The sequence below is a fragment of the Micrasema longulum genome, unplaced genomic scaffold, assembly GCF_059751315.1.
Source record: "Micrasema longulum isolate JH-2025_06_02 unplaced genomic scaffold, ASM5975131v1 h1tg000388l, whole genome shotgun sequence".
Lineage (NCBI taxonomy): Eukaryota > Metazoa > Arthropoda > Insecta > Trichoptera > Brachycentridae > Micrasema > Micrasema longulum.
The window spans coordinates 45,734-70,449 of record NW_028277589.1 but is presented as its reverse complement, the minus strand read 5'-3'; the positions used below and the strand labels follow the sequence as shown (position 1 = coordinate 70,449).

Below are 24,716 nucleotides of genomic sequence, written 5' to 3'. Positions count from 1 at the left end.
GAGTTTGTATTCGACCCTCTGTGGAAAACGTAGCCAGTGTAGTTGACGTCTTGTGAATACCGGCTCGCTTTACCTGTCCGGGTTATTTCAACCTTAGCCGTGTAGGATTTCTTCATGGAAGGGACGATGTGAATGTACTGCAGAACGATGCCCCCGATTTCATGGGCAATACTGATAGAGTTGCATTAAATGTGATTTTTATATATCGGCTATTACATTGGAAAAATACTTTTCATTGTCAAATTGTTTTACTAGTAATGACTTAGGACTTAGGATATAGAGATTTTGGTATTATTTATGTTTTCATTGTATATTAATTATTTACTTTTAAGACTGAAAAGGGACACATAATAATAAAACTGTAATTACTTTTTAATATTATTGTAAAATACATAATTTACTGCCTTAGAACGTGGAAGCTATCCCTATAGTCCTTAAAATATAGCTTGATTAGAAGACAGCCGTCAAACTAATTTCATAAGTGATGGGAAATTACTGATCACTGATCAAATCGATTTTATCAGTTATTTCATGCAATCATGAAACTCTGTTTCCGAAAATTGATATAAAAAACGCAAAAACAAGCCTATTATAGTGTGTTTAACACAATTATTCACCAAAAAATAAGACATTTATACTTTTTTCATGAACAACATCAAACTAATAATTTTTTTATTCGACCAATTTACATTTGAATTTGTCCCATCTGTAACGTGTTTGCAAAATGATGTAACCTTGTAAGAACGTCGTTAATAATTAGGTTTATTTTAGTTTTAAAGCTGATTTTATATATTAATGTTGATTTATGTTTCAAACATTGTAATAAAAAAATTAATTAACACGCCAGATAGAAATGATTTTTCGTGTGTCAATATATATATATAGTTGGATAATTTATATAGTGCCATTTTTGTGAAAATCACCTCAAGGGCGCTGTACAATTAATAAATATCCCAGTACGTCTTGCAGCTACAGAGCGCATGGACGGTTGGGATTCTAGTTCTTCGTTTTCAATTAAGACCAATAAAAAAATATAACAGATAGGAGCTAGATTACAGGACGTCTTGCAGCTACAGAGCGCATAGACAGTTAGAAATTTAGCCCCATATTTACACATTTTAAAAATTGACAAATAAATTTAGTGTATGAATGATACTAAAAAAAATAAAAATAATATGAATAGTAAAAAGGAGTAAGATTACAACACGTCTTGCAGCTACTAAGCGCATAGACGATTGGCATTCTAGACCCCATTTACAAAATTTAGGTATTTTAAAGTTGATATATGAAAGCTAGATAACCAATCATCGTGCAGCTACAAAGCGCATGGACGAGTGGAATTCTAGCAAAGTTAAAATGATATCAATAAATTTACAAAAAATAGAGCATAGTAGTAAGTTTGTCAAGTGTTCATGCCAAGAAGTAAGCAATAAAAAACTAAATAAATAAAGCACTGTTTCAACTCCATGGTTAACAAAGGGAGATAGATGTCCGAAGAGAATCTTTTGTAGACAGTAGGTAGATACCGTCACCATGTGGCCCACTGGCTGCTGGAGAATTTCTGGAAACGCACGCGTGTAGACTGGGGGATTATGCCTATTGTTCCAACGACTTGGTGTCCATTTTGGTCCGTATTATTTCATTTTATGAGACGCAACATTCCTGTTCAATTCACTTTTTACATGAATTTTACACAAACGCGTGTATGAGCGGTTTGATTTATCATTTTGTATCTTGTTAGAAGGCAGATATTTGAAATATTATGTATTTATCAATAATATATAAATAACTCCTTTGCCGTTACTACAAAGTTTTGTTGTCACTTTTTCTGACAACTGTCATTTTAATCATGTTACATTTTAAGGACTATAGTTAGGCAGTTTAGATGAACCACCAGCAAAAATAAAAAGATAAGTTTGTATACTATTACTACTCAATTAATTTGTTGTATAAATAATTCATTGTAAATTGCTGTAATAAATATGTTAAAAATAAATTTAAAAAAAGAAAAAAAAAAAAAAAAAAAAGTAGGTGCCTAGGTACTTGTTTATGGTTTCCAAAACATGAAATAATTTATTTTCAAATATAGAATTATTTTTGCAAATGTCAAACTCGGCTCTTCTCACCAACAGGGGTGCACTTTATTCATGAAAGCGATTTTAAAAAATGTATAGAATGTCAGTTATTTTTTTTTTGCATTACCAAAAATCCAGTAAAAATAAATAAATGGGACGAAATTATAAGGAATGTGAGGAAAGAATCTGATTGGGATCCATAAAAAGCAAAAAAAAAATTCCTCGCTTTAGAGTTTTCCTCACTTTCTACTGTACTTTTTTATTAAATATTCTAATCTATCTGATTCCGTCACCAGGAGAGCTCTCGACGCCACCGCTCGCGCGCAGAAGAAGACGAGGAGCCGACCGAGGACGAGGCCCGCATACGCGACCAGGAGACGCCGCCGCCACCGCCGCCCGCCTCCTACGTGAGTTGTCTCCCCCCCTTCGTCATCCGATACGGCAATCTCGGCGACGAACGAACCGTCACGCTGTCAGAGCGGAGTGTAGACAGAACCGGGTTCGATCCCTCGGGGATTACAACCGAGAGGGAAAACATTTTCGAGTAGGAAATACGGAAGTGTAGGCATTTAAAAGGCTTATGAGCCGCCTTTGGCTGGTTTATATTATTTAAACCTTTATCATGTGAATTGTTTATTGACAATTCTTGATGGAATTCTATTATATTCTAAGTCTTGACCACTACACCACGGAGGCCGCTATTCTCGAGAAGGGAATACGGGAGTCTAGGCATTTACAGGTCGTATGACCTGTCATTGGCTGGTTTATAAGTGGCCACTTTACACACTGTGTAACATTCAGTCGGCCTCGTGGTGTAGTGGTCGGCGCGTTTTCCTACCATGCAAGTGGTCCCGGGTTCGATTCCCGACATGGGTGAGATGAAATATTTATTTAAACGGGTGTTTTCACACCAGAATATTTCATAGTCCCGGAAGCGTAAGACTGATCATCTTACCTTCATGTAACAAAAAAAATATACATTAAAATACGCTGCGATTGGTGTACCGATGCAGTGCCCTATGCGCCATTAGGTGCGGAAAGGGAATGATGATGATGATGATGTAACATTCACCATTCTGTCTATGTTTGAACATCCACATTTCTTCTACTCTTGGACATACTTAAAGCGTTATTTATTTCAAATTAATTTGAAAAACCATGTTTTTGAGAAATTTCGATACGAAATTACAATGTTTTTGGGAGTTTTTATTCGCTCTTAAGATGTTTTGTACTAACTTAATAAAGCGTGAATACGTGTTATGACCCGTCCGTCATTGATTGATATTTCAGTTCACGAGACAAGAAGAATTGGAGCAGAAAGGCGGGCGCAAGGACCCGAGGAGGGCCGCTCGCTTCTACGCCGTCAGTAAGGATCCTCACACGGACCTCAGGTCAGTGCCCTATTACATATATATATATATAAGTACGGATATAGTAAAACCTCACTTTTACATTGCTCAATTTTACATTTCCCCTCTTTTTACGCCGAAATATTTAGGTCCCATTTTTTTCCATACATTCAAATATTTCTCGAATTCGCTTCATTAGTATGGTCCCCTCAATATAATGTATATATTCATCAAATTGAAAACATTCCAAAGAAATTTATAAGGAGCCTGGAATATCGTTTTGGTAACATTGAAAATGATTACGGCGCATCTTTGATCAATTTTAATATAGAATCACTGCAAAAAAGGCGCCTTAGATATGATTTAATTTTTCTTTTCAAAATTCTCAATAACATAGTTGATTCGCCGTATCTTTTACAAAATATTGGTTTCCGTTGTCCTCTTCGCTATACTAGATTAAATTCCCTTTTTTATGTACCAACTTGTAAAAACAATTATACCTCGAATTCATTCATTAGACGTACCTGTAGAAATTATAACGGACTCAGTATTGATGTAGACATTTTTAACTGCACGTTGCATTTGTACAGAAAATTTCTTCATGGGGTCGATTATTTGGGATAGTTGCTGAATGTACATCTTGAGTGGTTTATGCTATGTATATGTGCCGCATGTAATGTATATGTTTGTGTATGTTTTATATGTGCGTTCATGTGTGTGCGTGGATGGCTCGGAGTGTGCATTCGGTATTTTTATTTATTACCTCCATGGAAAACGCAAATGTCAACAATTATCCTTTTTTCACTTAAAATTCTTATTTATTTTTTATTTTTTGTCACATTTAATGTTTATATCTTTTTAATTTATGAAAACTCAATTGGTCTTTTTATGTTAAAAAATTGTTGTTTTTAGTACTTATTTTGTATGACTGTATGTTTTCTAAATAAAATAAAATAAAAAAAATAAAATATTTCCCCAATTCCCCAACCTTTTCCACAACCCCGGTTTTACGTTGAAAATTTTTCAAAACTCGTTCGATCTGTCAGAAGACAACGAGCCGCGCGCCGCCGCGTCAATGGAGAATAAAATCGAGGTAAATTAAAAAATGTGTAAATTATTCTCTCAGACTAAATTCAAAGTGGGTGCAGTGTAATTGACCCTTTTGTTTGAGTGTCTAATTTTGACATTTTGCTAAATGTGACATGCAGTTGACGCATGTTTAGGAAGAATAAAGTCTTTACATCAATAAATTGCAATGCAGAAAGTTTAAAAATGTGGCAATAGAAATATTATTTGAAGTTATAAAACTATTATATTATTGTGTTTGTTCGTCTTGTTCTAAGAGTAATGTCCGATGATTTCAGGTCCGGGCGCAAGCGCAAGACGAGGCACAGTCTCGACCCCCCGATGGAGCATCACGTCGGCTGGATCATGGACTCGCGGGAGCACCGCCCCCGCACCTACAGCCTGGGGTGAGTGCCACACCGCTTTTATCATTATTATTAGGTCTATAACTCGAAAACCGGAATTTGACACTAGATATCAGCACTTTGCAAATCATTGATATACATTTTGAAGCTCTATTCATAAGCTTTCAAAATCAGTCAACAGTGTTTGATTTTCTCGAGCGCATCATATTTTTTTCAATCATAAAAAATTTTGAAAATTGCCAAAAAAAAATTGCATTAGTAGAAAATCGCTGCCGAAAGTCATCGTTTGCTCGTGGAATTGTATATCATGCTCTTGCAAAATCAGGTTACGGTTCCGCGAGTAGCGTCTCGGACCCACGGCTCAATGGTCCGTGGTTCGATTCCCATATTGGGTAAATCATAAGAATGGAAATATTTCTTTTCAAATATAAATAAAATGTAATTCTACTCGTACAAAATCCGTATAAGCGATACGCGCTACTGAATGCACGAAGAGGTTAACCATGAACTTACAACTATGAATTACAGTGTCCAGAAGTGAGAGGGTGTGTTTGTCTCTCCGCCAAGTTTGAGCCATGGTTTGTGGTCATATAGACCAGTTTTGCGCTTACTCTCTCATACGTGTGTCTTCCACGCCAGGTCCTCGCTGGGCACGTCGCCGTGCGAGTCCGGCGCCGGCAGCTCCTGGGGCTCCACGGGCCGCTCCCTGCCGGCCTTCCAGCACCCGAGCCACTCGCTGCTCCGGGAGAACCACTTCACGCAGCAGCTGTACCACAAGTATCACTACCGCTGTCTGAAAGGTGAGCGACTCCGAATGCCACCTCTCTTTGTACGGCGGGTGCGGTGTCGAGATCCACGCATTATGTAGAAATTCAAAAGATACTCAATAATTACTAGGACTGGCCCCTGCATGAGATGCAGCAATTAAATCCTAACACAAATTTACAGGGTAATAACTGGAAGCCCTATCGTCCCCAATAGGGTATTATCACTTATATATATATATATATAGTTGGATAATTTATATAGCGCCATTTTTGTGAAAATCACCTCAAGGGCGCTGTAAAATTAATAAATATCCCAGTACGTCTTGAAGCTACAGAGCGCATGGACGGTTGGGATTCTAGTTCCTCGTTTTCAATTATGCTCAATCAAAAATTATAACAGATAGGAGCTAGATTACAGGACGTCTTGCAGCTACAGAGTGCATAGACAGTTAAAAATTTAGCCCCATATTTACACATTTTAAAAATTGACAAATAAATTTAGTGTATTAAAAAATAAAAATATGAATAATAAAAAGGAGTAAGATTACAACACGTCTTGCAGCTACTAGCGCATGAAATTCTAGACCCCATTTACAAAACTTAGGTATTTTAAAGTTGATATATGAAAGCTAGATAACCAATCATCGTGCAGCTACAAAGCGCACGGACGAGTGGAATTCTAGCAAAGTTAGAATGATATCAATAAATTTACAAAAAAAGAGCATAGTAGTAAGTTTGTCAAGTGTTCATGCCAAGAAGTAAGCAATAAAAAACTAAATAAATAAAGCACTGTTTCAACTCCATGGTTAACAAAGGGAGATAGATGTCCGAAGAGAATCTTTTGTAGACAGTAGGTAGGTTCCGTCACCATGTGGCCCACTGGCTGCTGGAGAATTTCTGGAAACGCACGTGTGTAGACTGGGGGATTATGCCTATTGTTCCAACGACTTACGACTTAAAAATAGGAATTACATAAAAATAAAATTGATTTGCTACGCAATAGTATACAGTCATATACTTCTAGTAAAATGGTAAAAACCTATTTGGAAATTGACTTATTTTCAATGATTTCACTAAAAATATTTTTATAGTTTTTTCAAACAATATTATGTAATCCGTTTTTTTATTTGATTTAAAAACAGCATGTCAAAATTATTTTATGCTTAAATAATAAAAAAAACGAAAGTAGAATTTTTAATTTGCATAAAATAACATACAGTAATTTTTCCCCTAAATGTTGGGAAATTTTATTAATATGGTATTACTTTTTTTTCTATAGCATCACTAAAAACAACTGTCATATAGATCGCGGTAAAATTGTTTCCACTTTTATGACAACTATTTAAACCATCCTTTTTACAACTTTAAATACTTCCATTGTTATGTTTTAAACATCGCAATTTGATGATATTAAACCTTTATTGTTTCTAAACGTTTGTCAACTGCGCATCATGATTTGTACAAGTCAATATGGCTTTTTTGTTCAAATGAAAACTAAGACTAACCCTAAAGGAAGACACTTAAACAAAAAGGTCCATTACACTGCACCTGCCTTGAATTTAGGCTAAGACAATAATGTATCCTTTTTTAGTTGTTTACCTGTTTTTATTCTTCATTCGCGTGGCACCATTATTACGACATAATTTTGGCTTTTTTGACACATCAAATGAATTCCGAAAATTATTAAGCGTAAAACCGGGGCGATAAAAATGTAAAAAACGTTAATTGGGGTTACATTTGCATGAGAATGTATGAAGAAAAATGGGTGCTGAACGTTTCGGTGTAAAAACGAGGTTTTACCGTATTCCGGAGCAGAGTTCTGCAGTGACTTATACATGAGCCGACAGAGTTTGTATTCCACCCTCTGCGGAAAACGTTTGAGAAGGAAATACGGAAGTCTAGGCGTTTACAGGGCTTACGACCCGTCATCGGTTGGTTCAAGTGGCCGCTTTACACACTGTAACATTCGCATTAGGAGGAAATCCAGCCTGTCTGCGAACATTTGGGCATACTCTCAACATTGTCGAATTAACCATGAGAAATATTCAAATTTGAAAATTGTTTTCAGACGTCGCCTAGTAATTAGGTGAATCGGTTCAACTGGATGAATCTCACCCGTGTGATAAAGGTTTCAGCTTCTTTACTTCACAAAAGTCGAGCAGATTTCCATCTGCGAGGCGAGGAAATGCTGACGTTGAAACATAGGCAGAATGGTGAATGTTACGCAGCGTGTAAAGCGGACACTCAAAACCAGCCAATGACGCATCAAAAGCCCCGTAAATGTTTTCCCTCTCTGTTGTGACAAATTTAGATCTGAATCCAGCCGGTCTGCAAACATTTGAACATACTAAAAGCATCTCCGTGGAAAACGTAGCCAGTTTAATTCCCAAAGTAGTGGAGTGACACGACTGAACTTGGAGATTCCGAAAATAAGTCTCGCTGCAAATGTTGATGGATGCGAATACTCTTTTCGCCACCGATACGTAAAAACAAAACAATCACAAATTTTGTACTTTTTCACAGAACGCAAGCGCCTCGGTATCGGGCAGTCCCAAGAGATGAACACGCTCTTCAGATTCTGGTCCTTCTTCCTGCGAGACAACTTCAACAAGACCATGTACGCAGAGTTCAAGTGAGTGATATATTGCCTCCATTTACACAACACTGATATATATCTAGCTTTTAAAACAATCTGAATATTTTGTTAATTATCTCTGTTTATTAAGTTAGTCTTCTTTGTTTATTCTCAAATGTAAAAACGTTTAAAAAAAGTATATTGTTAAGTGCCCTCGGCACGGGTAACCCCAGTGAGGGCACATTATTTTTTATTATTGTTTATAGTTTGCAAGAGTAAAAAATGAAAAACTTAATGAAGTCACTGAAATTAAATATTTAGGTGTAATGTTGGATTCAAAACTTACATTTCACCAAAACGCTAAGATGGTAATAAATAAGATTGCAAAAAAAATATCAATTTTGGGAAGGATCAGAAGATTTATTGATAAGGACTCCTGCAAAACTATTTACAAAGCAATTATTGAACCACACGTTAACTACTGTAGTAGCATTTTATTTTTATCAAACAAAGAAAACATAGATAAACTAACTGTATTACAAAATAAAGCCTTTAGAATCATTTTGAAAAAAAACCAGATATACGAGGGTAAAGTCGATGGTAAATGAAATGAAATTATTAACATATAAACAAAGAATATTTTACAATACAATGATATTTGTTCATAAAATTATAAACTCTAATAAAAAAACAGAATTTTGGAAAAAAATTGATCGGAACCAGCATGAACACGATCACAATACTAGAGAAAACAACAAAATTAGACTTCCATTTAGGAAAAAGGCAAAGTCACAAAATTCCATTTTATTTAAAGCAATTAAAAAGTATTACGAAATGAAAAAAAATATTTATGAAGAAAAAAACATATCAAAATTTAAAATAATGGTCAAGACATATGTGATAAACAATTTATAAATTAAATATATTTGTAATGTTATTATTAGAACACACATAACAATATGTATGATATGTGTGCCCTATTTTAAGATTTAAATAAATAAAAAAAAAAATGAAATAAAAATAAATATATATTACCGCTTGTTCGCAGAGCGCTGGCGCTGGAGGACGCAGCTGACGGGTACCGCTACGGGCTCGAGTGCCTGTTCCGCTTCTTCAGCTACGGCCTCGAGAAGCGCTTCCGTCCGCAACTCTACCAGGACTTCCAGGCCGAGACCATCGCCGACTACGAGAAGGGTGAGTGGCCGACCCCGACGACGTAATCCGAGCTGATCATTTCTCCGATACAGAATATTGCAACACCCTTACAAGTACACTGAACAGAGGGGACTTGATAGAAACTTATCAGATACTCAGTGATCACTATGGTAAAAAAATCCTTTGCGCGTGGTGATGTAAAATTGCGTTACAACACGCAAAAGACGGAATATTCTTAAGTTCAGACATTTGAAAAAAAAAAGGGATTTCGATCTTAATTTGTTGCAACTGAGAGGGAAAACATTTTTGAGAGGAAAATATTTCTAGTCTAGGTATTTGCAGGGCTTCTGACCTGTCATTGGCAGGTTTACTTGGCCCACTTTACTTTATTCAGCATTCTGCCCACGTTTAAACGTCCACAGTCCTTAAATTCTACCATCTGTTGATCTTTGTGAAGTCAAAGAGCTGAAACCTTTATCGATGCAGGTGAGATTCATCTGACTTAATTATTTCACCCGCTTACTAGGCAACGCCTGAAAACAGCTTTCAATTTTGACGCTTCTCTTATTGACAATATTTTGAGTTTGTACAAATTTTTGTAGATACAGAATGAATTTAACCCCCTTGGGAGTTATGTTTCAACAGAAAGCAATTGAAATCTAGGCTTATAACCTGACATTGACTGGCTCGAGTATCACACCGTGTAGCTTTCAGTATTCTGCCGATGTTTGAACATCTTTTTTTTATTTTTTTAAATTTTTTTTTGTTTTTTTTTACAATAAACATAAGTGATAAAACAGAGTATTAAATAAATAAATCATAATTACATAGCAATGAAATACAAATTAATAGTAAAAATAGTAAACAAAAAATCCCACAAAGGCATGGCCTGTTCGTGGGTATACAAGAAAATGTTAATGATTTTTTGCTACTATAATAAATAATGGACAGTTATAATATTTTTGTGTAACATAAGAAAGAAAAAATAAAATATTCTGTAAAAGATAATGTGGTATTTTTTTTTTTAATAATTAAAAAAGGAAATAAAAACATTTAAAAAAAATTATTCCTTCAACTCTTCAATCTGTCGTCCAGTTCGCTTCTCGATGTGATGTATCCGTTCGTCCGCAGGTCAGCTGTACGGGCTGGAGAAGTTCTGGGCCTTCCAGAAGTACTACAAGCACGCCGACAGCCTGCACACGGACCCCCGCCTGCAGGAGCACCTGGCCAAGTTCCAGTCCATCGAGGACTTCCGCGTCGTGGAGCCGCAGCTCAAGGAGCTGCTGGGCTGGGCGCGCAAGGAGTCCGGCCAGCCGCCGACGCGGCGCACGCCGGCGCGCGCGCGCTCGCTCAGCGAGTCGGAGCCGCCGGAAAGGTAAAGAATCAAAGCAGGAAAAAATAATATACTTCTCTTCCATGAAAGTAGTCGTACGTTCTTAATATTCACAATACACGTGAAAAATAATATACTTCTCTTCCATGAAAGTAGTCTTACGTTCTTAATATACACAATACACGTGAAAAATAATATACTTCTCTTCCATGAAAGTAGTCGTACGTTCTTAATATACACAATACACGTGAAAAATACTATTCGAGATTTAAAGAAAAAAATGTGTTTTTGGTATGCATATGTGAAAGCATGGCATTCTATCCTCTCTACTTGGAGTTGGCTAATGTTTAGTCTGCGCGAGCACCGAGCCGACTAGAGGCTGGATTATACTGACCGTGTTCAGGTCAAAGGCGTTTTTTTTTTTTTAGTTTATTCAGAAAAAATATTAATACAGTTGATCTTGGTATTACAATGAAGATGGGACAAACTGAATTTATTTATTTATTTTTTAATTAACAGACTTTCAGTCCATTAAAAAAATGGCAAACACAAATATTTATAATTCATAGAAATGAATGAAATGAATGAATGAAACGAATGAAACGAATGAAGCGAATGAAGCGAATGAAGCAAATGAAATGAATGAAATGAATGAAATGAATGAAATGAATGAAATGAATGAAATGAATGAAATGAATGAAATGAATGAAATGATTGAAATGAATGAAATGAATGAAGTGATTGAAGTGATTGAAGTGAATGAAGTGAATGAAGTGAATGAAGTGAATAAAGTGAATGAAGTGAATGAAATGAATGAAATGAATGAAATGAATGAAATGAATGAAGTGAATGAAATGAATGAAATGAATGAAATGAATGAAATGATTGAAGTGAATGAAGTGAATGACGTGAATGATGTGAATGAAGTTAATGAGATGGATGAGATGAATGAGATGAATAACGTTCTATATGATTTGACTTGACGTTCAATATATTATTAGTATCTCTGAAATGTGTGTGCGATTCCAGGCTCGGCAGTTCATGGAGCAGTAACCCGGTCCAGTACGCGCGCACGCAGACGCGAGCCCGCGCCGAGTCCTTCGGCTCCGGCCTTCGCAAGGACGCCAGCCGAGGTGAGACGGAAGACCTTTAAAAATTATTGTTTTTATCTAATTTTTATTTTTTATTATTGCGCAATAAAAAATAACATTTGTTTTAAAATGGCAAAATCGTATGATTTCCTCGTTTCGCGTGCGTTTTGTACCTGTTATTTGCATAAATAATTAATGTTTTAATTAAGGGCACATATTGAAAGTTTTTGCCTAAAGAAAGTTTTATAATATTTTTCATTCAATATTCTACGTTTATTCTACTTTTTATACTAAAGTCTGAGGAGGAATTATCGGCTCCTCATCGGCAACCGTGTGTGGTCTCTTGGGCAACGGATAATGGAGGTTTGGTGCATTAATTCGCGAATGATTCCCTCGTTGCAGGCTTCAAGCCGCCGGCCGGCAAGCCGAGGCAGGGCAAGGCGGCCGGCAGCAAGCCGGGCAAGCCGGCGCCCAAGCCCGCTCGGACCGACCTCGACGTCGCCAAGGACCCCGGCCAAGGTTTATTCAAAGTTATTTATTAACCGTCAGTCCATTCATACAATGTATGGGGTTCTAATATCACAATAAAATAATAGTTTAAAACATTTAAAAAAAGAAAAGAAGCATCGACAAACATAAGGGACATCGAGACAAGATCTGGACTATTTATTTAGTGCTCGTTTAAGCCGCTGTAAACTTACACCAAAAAAGTCCAGATGATCTTGTCTCGAGTTGACAATACAACAAGAGAATTAAGGCCATAGTTTGTCCTATGCTGATAGATGAACAGTACTTCATTGTTTCTCAACCTACGAGTCGGAATATTGAATTTTACGTGTCCCAGTAATAGTGGCACATTGATTATACCATTTAGTATGCCGACGGAGTCAATATTAGTTCTACGTTTTTGTAGACTAGAAATATTTAACATTGACCCTATTTCAGCGTAAGAATAATTATCTCTCTCTAGTCCGAGCATCCACGCTACTTTTCGAAGCGAGCGATGTTGGACTGATTCAATGTGATTTATGCCATTCACATAGAATGGAGACCAGCCCACTATTCTAGGAGGCATATTCTAGAAGAGGGCGAACAGCCGAGCAATAAAGAGTTTTTATTGTACGGACATGAGTAAAATCAGAGGATATTCTGTTAATGAAGCCGAGTAATTTCAGTTATTTATTGACTGTATTATCTATATGCTCGTTGTATGTCAGTTTATAGTCCAAAACAACTCCTAAATCTCTGATGGACTTGACTACATCAATTTTGGAGTTTTCTAATAGGTACTCGAAGGAAATGGGTTGTTTTGTTCTATGAAATGACATTATTTTGCATTTTTTAATATTTAGTTCTAATTTATTGACTTTACACCGTCGGTTAAAAGAGTTAATGTCTGATTGAAGAAGAAAGCAGTCTTGTAAAGTTTGAATTATTTTGAGAATTTTGTTGTCGTCCGCGAAGAGCCAAAAACGAGAGTAAGAGAATGATTTAGCAACATCATTAATAAACAAATTGTATGTCAGTGTATAATCCAAAACAACTCCTAAATCTCTATTCTAGAAGAGGGCGAATAGTTGAGGACTTTATTCTTCCTAAACATGCGTCGACCGCATGTCACAATTTAGTAAAATGCCAAAATTAGACACTTGAACAAAATGGCTAATTGCACTGAGCCAACTTTGAATTTAGTTTGAGACAACAATTTACACTTCTTTTATTTACCTTGATTTTATTCGCCATTTTGGGCAAACGCGGCGGCGCGCGGCTCGGCGTCTTTTGACAGATCAAATGAGTTTCGAAAAATTTTCAACGTAAAACCGGGGTTACGAAAAACGTTGGTTGGGGAATATTTGAATGAGAATTTATGGGAAAATATAAAATCGAGGAACGTAAAAACGAGGTTTTACTGTTCATTAAATTGTTTATATTAAAGTAAATCAGCTTTAAGTTGCTTGCTAAAAATAAAAATAGTAATATTATATTATTGATTCCAGCAGCAACGGCCGTCCCTAAGGACTGTGCGACCGCCAAGTGAACATCACATCACCGCTCCCTGCTCCAGGTAACTCTCCCTCTTATTCGAGGTACTGAAATCTTGACAATAAATTGGGTTGTGGTCCCACGGCTAGTGTCTCGGACTCACGGATCAAAGGTCCGTGGTTCGAACCCCCCACTACCCCAACTTGATTCCCATCTTCTAATAGTGAGTTATTTGCGACTTGTTGAAAATGTCCTTCAATATGAAATATTCGGGTAAATCTAAAAAAAAAATACCACTTTGTACAAAATAAATACGACGTCATAAAAAAGACAAGTTAAGTTGTCAATAGTCACAATAACCACATTTCAATAGTTCATAGTAATATGTATACTTGTACTCATATAGCCCTCTAATATAGATGGGTACTTGTACTCGGATAACCTTCTAATATAGATGGGTACTTGTACTCGTATAAGCCTCTAATATGGATGGGTATTTGTACTCGTATAACCCTCTAATATAGATGGGTACTTGTACACATATAGCCTTTTAAAATAAAGACTTGTACGCGTATAACCCTCTAATATGAATGGGTACTTGTACTCGGATAACCCTCTAATATGGATGGGTACCTGTACTTGTATAACCATCTAATATGGATGAGTACTTGTACTCGTATAACTCTTTAATATGAATGGGTACTTGTACTCGGATAACCCTCTAATATCGATGGGTACCTGTACTTGTATAACCCTCTAATATGGATGAGTACTTGTACTCGTATAAATAACCCTTTAATATGTATACCTTTACTCATATCACCCTCTAAAATGTATACTTGTACTCGTATAACCCCCTCATGTACTGGTATAACCCTCTTAACACGTGTATTTCCTTTTCCAGAACACGAGTGCGGCGTTCTGAGCGGGCGCGCTCAACTCCATACACTCCGAGTGATATCTTAACTAGAGAGGACTTGCGTTATAATACTTGTAAATCATATTCATACTGCCTTTATAGAATTACGCAATCTAATCCGATTGGCCGCAAAACAACGTCCGTCAAATGATGCCGTACGCAGATCTAACCGACATACCATACTATAATATAATGTACCAACACTAACCATACTCTGTTATTGATTCTGTGTCCCGGCGGATGAAGAATACAGTTTTGTGTCTGGACAAGTATTTTTCATCAGGTGACTGCTCTCAGGTAAAGATCCTGTGTAAGGAAATAGTCCGTCTCCGGTTAGCGTGATCGCCTGCCATTTTTGAGGTCCTGGGGGCAATTACCAACGCTATCTTCATCGGTACATACCAAGACGGTATACTTAGCTTCTATACTATCTCTGTTAACCTCGGTATGCACTTTGATGTCATATCATTGAATTCAACCAATATTTGGCGCCGAAACTTTACTAAATCAAAATATTTTTATGCTTTTAAAAATAAAAATTTACGTTCTTATGATTTTATAAAATATTTCAATTTTCAGGCCATTTTCAACGAGTTGTTAATAACTCACTGTTTGAAAATAGAAATCAAGTTGGTGTCGAGTGGGGTTTGAACCTCGGACCTCTGATTATTAGCTTGAACATAATTTTTATACGACATTTGACAGTTACTAAGACGGTTAACTTTCCGAATATCTCTATCTACCTATTGATTACAAAGCTGGCTCTTTCGAGATTTCGATACGCGCTCTCAGAAAAAAACAATGATTAATTTATTTTTTTAAAGTGGCAATATTTTTAAGGCTAGATGTCGCTATATGTAAATAAGTCAGCGTCTAGCCCCATTATATTTGCATCTAGTCGTTTGTTTTCAAAACTGACAGTCACGTTGGCATTTAATTCTCATTGAATTTTCGTTGCACATCGAAGATAAGGTGTTTCACGTCCGCCCTGCCGGCGACCCGACCCGGGACCTCGAAAACGGCGGGCGAACGCGCCGACCGCCACACTACACTGACGTGCTCATCTGAGAGCAGCCGCCGACTCCGAATCACTCGTCCGGAATCCGGCCCTGTCGCTGCTGTGTTCTTCGTCCGGCCGGACGCAGACGCGCAAAGCGGGCGCGCTTTGACGCCTTCGAACAGATCGCGTCGTCGAAGGCAGAATAAGTTTCGCCGGACGTTTTCGCACGGCCTTTCGCAAATCTTTTAGACTTAAACGTTATGTATAAATATATATAAAAAAAATATAGTTATGGCTAAGTTAAGTATATATATATATAAAAAAATATATAAATAGATGAAATGTGTGCTAACTCTTATAAATTATAATATTATTAAATTTACTGGGAAGTTTGAGGATCGACGACGCGGACGAGGCATACATTCTAGCTTTAAGTAGATTCTTTGAGACCAAAACGCCAAAAATTTATTTCTCCATATAAAGTACATATCGTACCTTTAGGACGAAAACGACTCTACTCAAAAAATTTCAACTTTTTGTGAAATTGCTAAAGAAGAATGTAAATTGTGACACCTTCGTATTCTTTCGTCGATTGCTTCGTATTTTTCGAAGCGAGCACCGAATTTTAAATTAAAAATTATACCGAACGCTGTCAGCTACGAATCTATGAAAAAAAATCATTATAAAAAAAAGTTATTACAAGTTTAAACGAGGCATTTATTCAATGAGTCATTATTAGATCGAACAGCAAGACAGTGACGTAATTTTTATGAGGTCAGATCAGGTCACCAAACGCGTGATTTTATTCATTCACGCAATGACGTAAACGCAAACAAGTCGCTAAGATTATCGGTAAGTCGGAACGAAACAATCGCAAAGCTGAATCGGTCGTTTTAACATTGAAAAAATGAAGTAAACATGTCATTTGTGTCGGAATAAAATCGACCCAACCGGCTTTCGGTCACTGTATGTTGTTCTGCGTTGCGTCCTTCACACAGCAATGTAAACGTTTTGCGTCGTTTCCGCACCGACGCGGAATGTAAATTCTCCGAGTAACAAAGAGACCGATGTAACGGTTTTGTCCCATTCCCACACGAATGTGGCGTTTTTTCAAATGCAGAAAGATGGATAATGTTCATTGAAGTCGTTTTATGATCTTAACTCATTTTAAGCTTTTTTGAGTCGAGTCGTTTTATGATCTTAACTCATTTTAAGCTTTTTTGAGTCAAGTCGTTGTATGATCTTAACTCATTTGAAGCTTTTTTGAGTCAAGTCGTTTTATGATCTTAACTCATTTTAAGCTTTTTTGAGTCAAGTCGTTGTATGATCTTAACTCATTTGAAGCTTTTTTGAGTCAAGTCGTTTTATGATCTTAACTCATTTTAAGCTTTTTTGAGTCAAGTCATTTTCGTCCTAAAGGGAAACTTAGAAAACTCCACATTATTGTTTCACATATTACAACAGAAACAAAGAACATTTTACAGAAGGGAATATATATAGAATTTTAGGCATCCACGAGGCTTATGGCCTGTCACGGCTGGTTTGAGTGGCCACTTTACACACCGTGTAACATTCACCATTCTGCCTACATTTGAACATCTAAATTCCTCCTGCTCTTCCATCGTTGACGTTTGTGAAGTCAAAGAGCCGAAACCTTTATTGTTGCGGGCGAGATTCATTTGATTGCCCCCATGAAAATATTTTTCAATTGTCATACTTCGTCTTGGACCAGGTGGATTCATCGGCAATGTTTCGAGTTTGTCTAAATTTTTGTAGACAAGCGCTGGGCTGGACTCGACCCCCTCGGGAGTTATTAATTAATATTAATTAGTCATATATTACAGCGGAGATGAAGGCTTCTATATAGAATGGTGAATGTGGCGGCCTCCGTGGTGTAGTGGTCAAGACGCTTGACTCACGCACGGAAGGTTCCGGGTTCGATTCCCGGTGAGAACACAAAAATTAAAAATGTGATTTTTCTCAAGCCTGGGTGCTCTGTAATGTAATTCACCACTGTAATTGGGCCCCCTGGCCTGTTGTGGTGCAAAAAAAATGAAATGAAATAAAGATCAACAAACATCAACAGATTAAAGAATTTAAGGAATATAGATGTTCAAATATAGGCAGAATGGTGAATGTTACGCAGTGTGTAAAGTGGCCACTTAAACCAGCCATTGACAGGTCATAAGCCCTGTAGATGCCTAGACTTCTATATTACCTTCTCTTAAATGTTCTTCATCTCTGTTGTAATATATTAATATAAACAGCTCCCCAGGGAGTTGAATCCAGTCCTTGTCTACAAAAATTTGGACAAACTCAAAATATTGTTGACCAATTAGGTACTCGGACACTTACATAGTGTCATAAACGTTTTCCGATCCGGTCCGAAGTCAGCCGCCCGTTTAGGTTTTATTACTCGGGTTCTATTTTTAAAATTATGTTTGTAAACAATTGAATTGAGTCAAAAACCCTTGCTCAACCGTTGACCGTATTTTTGTTCGGCACGTCCGAGAAGTGGCTCGACGTAAAAGTGAATAAATGTACGGACAAAACCGTAAACTAAAATGTCGATGAATGTTTCCTTGTTACATCCGAGATCTTTTTAATTTGCGTGTAGTTTGTAAATACTTGAGTGTCATATCTCAAATAACTGCCTCTCTGCTCGCGACGGTGCTCCGCTCCCGCGCGCCCCGCTCGAGTAGCTGATATTTTTCGCTCGCCGCCGTCTATTTCGATCCCAAAAAACTGACCGAAACCATAGAAATATATATATGTATCGACTAAATCACCTCTCGCTAATTTCTGTCAATACGCATATTAATTATTTTATCTTTTAATTTAATTTACGACGCCTTAGCAAAAGTAATAAAATATGAAAAAAATAATAAAAAAAACCCCATGTAATATTAAGAACATCCAATCAAAAACATTAGAACGCAAAAGGCGGTTAGCTGTTTCGCCTACTGACTGCCGTAATTTCACGAAAAATATAATTCTGTACATAGTTAACATTTTGTAGGAATGTGTGTGTCTGTGTACATATACGTGTACGGTTAGGTTAGGTGGGCTTAGAGGTTTGGTTGTGTCCGTAGAAAGGTCGGGAACCCTCCGTTTAGGTCTGTTCGCGCAGTCGATGTGGCTCGGAAGAGTCTGCGGCGCCGCGAGGGCGACCCGGGAAACCGATCAGCGTCGTAAAAGTCGCTCGGTAACTTCACAATTGTAAAGGTGGCCCAAAATTCAAAAATACAAATCTCGTCCAAGAGATATGGAGAATGTTAAAATGCATCATGCAATTGTGATTTATGATTCTCATGATTCGGTAATGGATGTGTGTCGGAATGGTCACAGCGACTTGTTACAATAATTGTAATGGTGACTCTGGAAACATCGGAGGATTGTAAGGGTGACCCTGGGAACTTTACAAAATTGCAAAAATGATTCCGGCAACATTGAGGGAATAGTAAAAATGACTCTGGGAAACTTAACAGAGTTGTAATGATGACTCTGGAAACATTATAGAGTTTTAATTATGACCCCGGAAACATTATAGAGCTGTAATGATGACCCCGGAAACGGGCAACATTAAGAGAATATTACAAATGATTCTGGGAAACTTAACAGAGTTGTAATGATGACTGTGGAAATATGTAATGTTTGTGAACGAAACATTTAAAAGCTGTAATGATGACCTCGGAAACATTATAAAGCTGTAATGATGACCTCGGAAACATTATATAGTTGTAATGATGAATTCGGAAACATTATCGAGCTGTAATGATGACCTCGGAAACATTATATAGTTGTATTGATGAATTCGGAAACATTATAGAGCTGTAATGATGACCTCAGAAACATTATAAAGCTGTAATGATGACCTCGGAAACACTTCAGAATTGTAAAGATGACCCCGGAAACATTACAACGACGTGAAGGCGACCCCGGGAATCTCACGAACACGGCGACCGATCCGCACGGTATGAACGCCGCCCGGAGATCGTCGAGCGACCGGCTTCCCGCGCGCGTTACCAGCCGCGGCGGCAGGAGGGGGAGGGGGCCGGCGCCCGCGCCTGCAAGTGCCGCTTCTGCGGGAACAGTTTCGTTGCATTCCAAGCGCACGGCGACGCCCGCAACTTGTAAAGAAAAAATGATAAAAAACTGACCCACTAAAATGTATTTAGACATTGTATATAAATATGGGGAGGGCCCCGCCTCTCGCGACCCCCGACATTTTTTACTACTAAAACTAAATAAAAATATTAAAATACTGTAGTTGTTAAGTGATTAGTATGTATTGGTTATAGTTTCTAGATTACTGTTTGAGCGTCGAAAACACTTAAAAAAATTACACTGGGGAATGAATCTTAACGCGATTTCTGTCGAGTCGGATTTCGCGTCTGTTTCTAAGTTTAGTCGGCACGCTGATGTCAAACCTGTCAACTGCTAATTAGCTTCTATCGTGTCAATTTTTTTCTCTGCAACTTATCTTAAGGCTGTAGTCTGGTAAAACGAACGCGAAATTAGGAAATCATACAATTTAGCCATTTTCAAACTAATGTTTTTTTTTTTTTAATTGCGCAGTAATAAAAAAATAAAAAAACATAAATTAGATAAAAACCATATTTTTTAAAGGTATTTCTGTTAAAAAATATACTTATTTATGTCATTTTTATGAATAAAGTCATTAACAATATTTTGAGTTTGTCCAAATTTTTGTAGACAAGGACTGGATTCAACTCCCTGGGGAGCTGTTTATATTAACATTTTACAACAGAGATGAAGAATATTTAAGAGAAGGTAATATAGAAGTCTAGGCATCTACAGGGCTTATGACCTGTCAATGGCTGGTTTAAGGGGCCACTTTACACACTGTGTAACATTCACCATTCTGCCTATATTTGAACATCTATTTGAACATCTATATTCCTATTCTTTAACTTCACAAACATCAACAGATGAAAGAATTGAAGGAATATAGATGTTCAAATATAGGCAGAATGGTGAATGTTACGCAGTATGTAAAGTGGCCACTTAAACCAGCCATTGACAGGTCATAAGCCCTGTAGATGCCTAGACTTCTATATTACCTTCTCTTAAATATTCTTCATCTCTGTTGTAAAATGTTAATAAAGTTATTGTCATTCAGTTTTAATGTAAAACAAATCACTTCAAAGACAAACCAGCGAATCGCCGGCTTTGTGACGCAATGGGTTAATTGAATATTTCACATCGACCACGTCGGGATTCGAACCCGCGACCTCTCGCACGAGCCCGACGGAGGCATCGACGAGACGGCGTCCGGTAATTTTAAAAATTGACGCGGTAGACAAATTTGGATCGGCGTTTTTGGATTCAGATGTCGAAAGTTGGTCAAAAACGAGCGTCGGATCCGAGTCGACAGAGTCTGCGTTTCCCAGTGTAAAACTCCCGTTACTTTCCTTTTAGTCCAGAGGAGAACTTCGCAATCGCTAAATGATTCGATGCATCACATTCGTGCGTAGTGACTCCGCCATTTCAGCACGAGCATAATCCTATATTCGCATCGCACAATCGGGGAGTTTTAAAATCGTGCCGCGCTAGGCGTTTCGCAGTTCGACGCGTATTCGGCTGTACATAATTTGGTAATGAATAAAGTGTTTCTTTTTTGTAATAATATTAATGATAGTGGGGCTCTTTGATACGAGCGTTACTTAGGCGAGAGTAATATTATCGTGCGTGAATATTGTCGCGTGCTCAATTATAGGTTCGCTCGCCGGCGCACAAACGCGCGTCCGGCGTTATCGATTGAAACCCCCTAATATTATTCAATAATCAAAAACAGGGTTTATTCCTTCTCCTCTCTCTCTGAACAAATATTTAACTTTAACATGTTTTTCACATGATTTGCATGCGAGTAACACATAATGAACACACGCAAATCATGCTCTTACCGTGTACATCACATAGAAGTTAACATTTTTTAAACACATTGGGCATTTCAATATTTTATATCTCTTCAGAGAGATTTTCAGCACATTAAACCCTGTTTTTTTCTTTACATTTATATTTTAATATTATTTTACTTTTGTCTTGTGTCCAAACTTATCAAAATTAGACGTTTTTCAATAGATGTTTCTTGACAAACTATGTAATTAACCATTTAAGAATCTATTTCTTCAAATGATTTGTACACAAATTATTAATATTAAATTCAAAGAGATCGTTTGTTAATAAATTATCCACAGTAGGAAAAAATCACAATTTTTTTTTTTTTACAATTTTAAATTAATTAGGGTCTATGAAATTACTGTAGAGTAAGAAATTTTTTTTTACTTAATTAGTAGCATTAAATTTTTTTTTTAAATTATAATTTTAAATCCCCGCAAAAATGGTCCTTTGCATCGACCACGCCCCTAATACGTAATTATTTGGGTAAATTTTGAACTTTGTTTGTGACCGTTTATATTTCAACAGAGCATCGTCACGAATCTTGCCGTCACAATTATCAAGGACCGACATTTTTGTGGGGACATTTTTAAAAACAATTTTTTTTTCAAAGTTATGTATGAAAACATTTGTCCGCAATACCCATATGTGATTTCTCCCTACTGTCGGCATTAATTAAATAATAATATAATTTGTGTTTGAAACATTTCAACTAATGTTGGTAAATATTAGTAAGTAACCACTTGCAGACTTTTTTAGCCTACCGGTTTCGAGACGTACCCGTCTCTTCGTCGGGACACTCGCTCACTTCACCATCACCGTAGTGTGTATACAGTTGAATCCAGTCCTTGTCTACAAAAATTTGGACCAACTCAAAATATTGTTCATTAAAATATTGTCGAATAACGACAAATGTTACGGTGATATTTTATTCAATATTTATAAAATTTTAATTTTCCAATGTGTTAAAAATATATCAATGATTTTATTTCATTAAAACAAGATTTAAATGGTGATATTCAGATCTAAATTTGTTGCAATAGATTATTATTATAAACTTATAACTTTACAAAGTGATTATATAAAGATATCATTTTTTTATTTTTTTTTAATTTAAGAAAAACAATGTACTTTGTCACCAACAATGTCAATGATTTAGAGAACAAGTTTTTAAGGTTTCAAGTTTCTTCCGAAACATCACTTCACTCTCACAGCCTCGCGCCTCCGCTGGGAGAGCATTCCATGCCGTAGGGCCTGCGACCGCAAATGCGCGTTCGCCGAATTCAGTGCGCTGTTTGCGTAGAGGTATAATAACTTTTCCTTTCGACGTTGATGTAGCTGATCCAAGCGCGAGACGTCTGTCAGCTAGTTCATCTGGAATTACATTACATTAAGTTTACAAGGATTTAAACGAGCACTAAATAAATAGTCCAGATCTTGTCTCGATGTCCCTTATGTTTGTCAATGCTTCTTTCTTTTTTTAAAAATATTTTAAACTATTCTTTTATTGTAATATTTAAACCTTATAAATTGTATACATGGACAATGTCCGTTAATAAATAAATAAATTACATTTTTTTTTGCACCACAGGAGGCCAGGAGCCCTAATTACAGTGGTGAATTACATCACAGAGCACCCAGGCTTGAGAAAAATCACATTTTAATTTTTTGTGTTTTCACCGGGAATCGAACCCGGAACCTTCCGTGCGTGAGTCAAGCGTCTTGACCACTACACCATGGAGGCCGCCAATGGATGCAGAGTTCCCTTAGATATTCCGGAGCGGAGTTGTGCCGTGACTTATACACGAGCCGACAGAGTTTGTATTCTACCCTCTGCGGAAAGCGTTTGAGAAGGAAATATGGAAGTCTAGGCGTTTACAGGGCTTACGACCCGTCATCGGTTGGTTCAAGTGGCCGCTTTACACACTGTAACATTCGCATTAGGAGGAACTCCAGCCTGTCTGCAAACATTTGGGCATACTCTCAACATTGTCGAATTAACTATGAGAAATATTGAAATTTGAAAATTGTTTTCAGACGTCGCCTAGTAATTAGGTGAATCGGTCCGACTGGATGAATCTCACCCGTGTGATAAAGGTTTCAGCTTCTTTACTTCACAAAAGTCGAGCAGATTTCCATCTGCGAGGCGAGGAAATGCTGACGTTGAAACATAGGCAGAATGGTGAATGTTACGCAGCGTGTAAAGCGGACACTCAAAACCAGCCAATGACGCATCAAAAGCCCTGTAAATGTTTTCCCTCTCTGTTGTGACAAATTTAGATCCGAATCCAGCCGGTCTGCAAACATTTGAACATACTAAAAGCATCGGTGGTATTCGGTTCAAACACTCCTGAAAATTGTCGGTTTGTGACATTTGAGGATATAAATTTTGTATAACCACTTTGATTTTTCCGTGTACCGGTTTTGAGACGTGTCCGTCTCGCCAGGGAACCGATTGAACTGTTATATGCAATTATTTTTAAGGGGATTTTGATTGTAACGCTGTATTCATCACAGGCGAGGACGCGCCGCGCGCCGCCCGAGTCGACTAGGTTAGGAATCTTTGTTTTTTTTTTTGACATGGAATTGTATAAGCCGGTAATGTAAAGTGTAGATTGTAAGAGGTTTTGAAAAAAGGACTAAAAAAACATCAAAATCCAACAAAAAAATGATACATGTTATTTCCTTTTAGTGTTTTCTTGATTTTATTTGTAAGATTTTTTTTTGTATAAGAGAATACATTTTTTTCATTGGTTTTTGACTTTTGTGTTTTTATTTGTACCCGATTCTCCCCACTGTGTCCGAGAAGTTAGCGGCACTCGACGCTGTCTTATTTTGTGAAAAATTAATCATTTGCACCGTAACAGGTCAGGAGTCGTATCTCTGAATCTTCCCTACCCCATAGAGTGGTTTATTTGGTGATTTAAATTTTTTGAATGCAACGACACTGCTTTACATAATGGCTGCCTTGACGATCAAACGTCAAATGACGAATAAAACTATTTGAAAACAGAACAAAACTAATATGGTTTGGTAAATTCAACCCAATTCAGTGTTCTAAATGAAAATGATCATGTTTGATTTCACGTTTTCATGTTTTTTCGACGTTTAATCATG

The 24,716-nt window shown here is 37.0% G+C and overlaps 1 protein-coding gene across 6 annotated transcripts in view; it reads left to right on the top strand.

Moving 5' to 3' along the window:
- LOC148281978 (la-related protein 1-like) overlaps positions 1–24,360 on the top strand; it is an 84,774-nt gene extending 60,414 nt beyond the window's left edge. For 4 of the 6 annotated variants that reach the window (XM_088225809.1, XM_088225813.1, XM_088225814.1 and 1 more), the window contains 11 exons: positions 2,372–2,482; positions 3,366–3,466; positions 4,789–4,896; positions 5,494–5,654; positions 8,145–8,253; positions 9,245–9,390; positions 10,483–10,726; positions 11,714–11,817; positions 12,178–12,294; positions 13,773–13,840; positions 14,663–24,360. In XM_088225809.1, the coding sequence (XP_088081935.1) occupies positions 2,372–2,482; positions 3,366–3,466; positions 4,789–4,896; positions 5,494–5,654; positions 8,145–8,253; positions 9,245–9,390; positions 10,483–10,726; positions 11,714–11,817; positions 12,178–12,294; positions 13,773–13,813 (1,242 nt within the window). In that variant the 3' untranslated portion in view covers positions 13,814–13,840; positions 14,663–24,360. The remainder of the gene's footprint in view (positions 1–2,371; positions 2,483–3,365; positions 3,467–4,788; positions 4,897–5,493; positions 5,655–8,144; positions 8,254–9,244; positions 9,391–10,482; positions 10,727–11,713; positions 11,818–12,177; positions 12,295–13,772; positions 13,841–14,662) is intronic. The other 2 variants (XM_088225810.1, XM_088225811.1) reach the window with 2 other exon arrangements.
- The last annotated feature ends 356 nt before the right edge of the window (positions 24,361–24,716 follow it).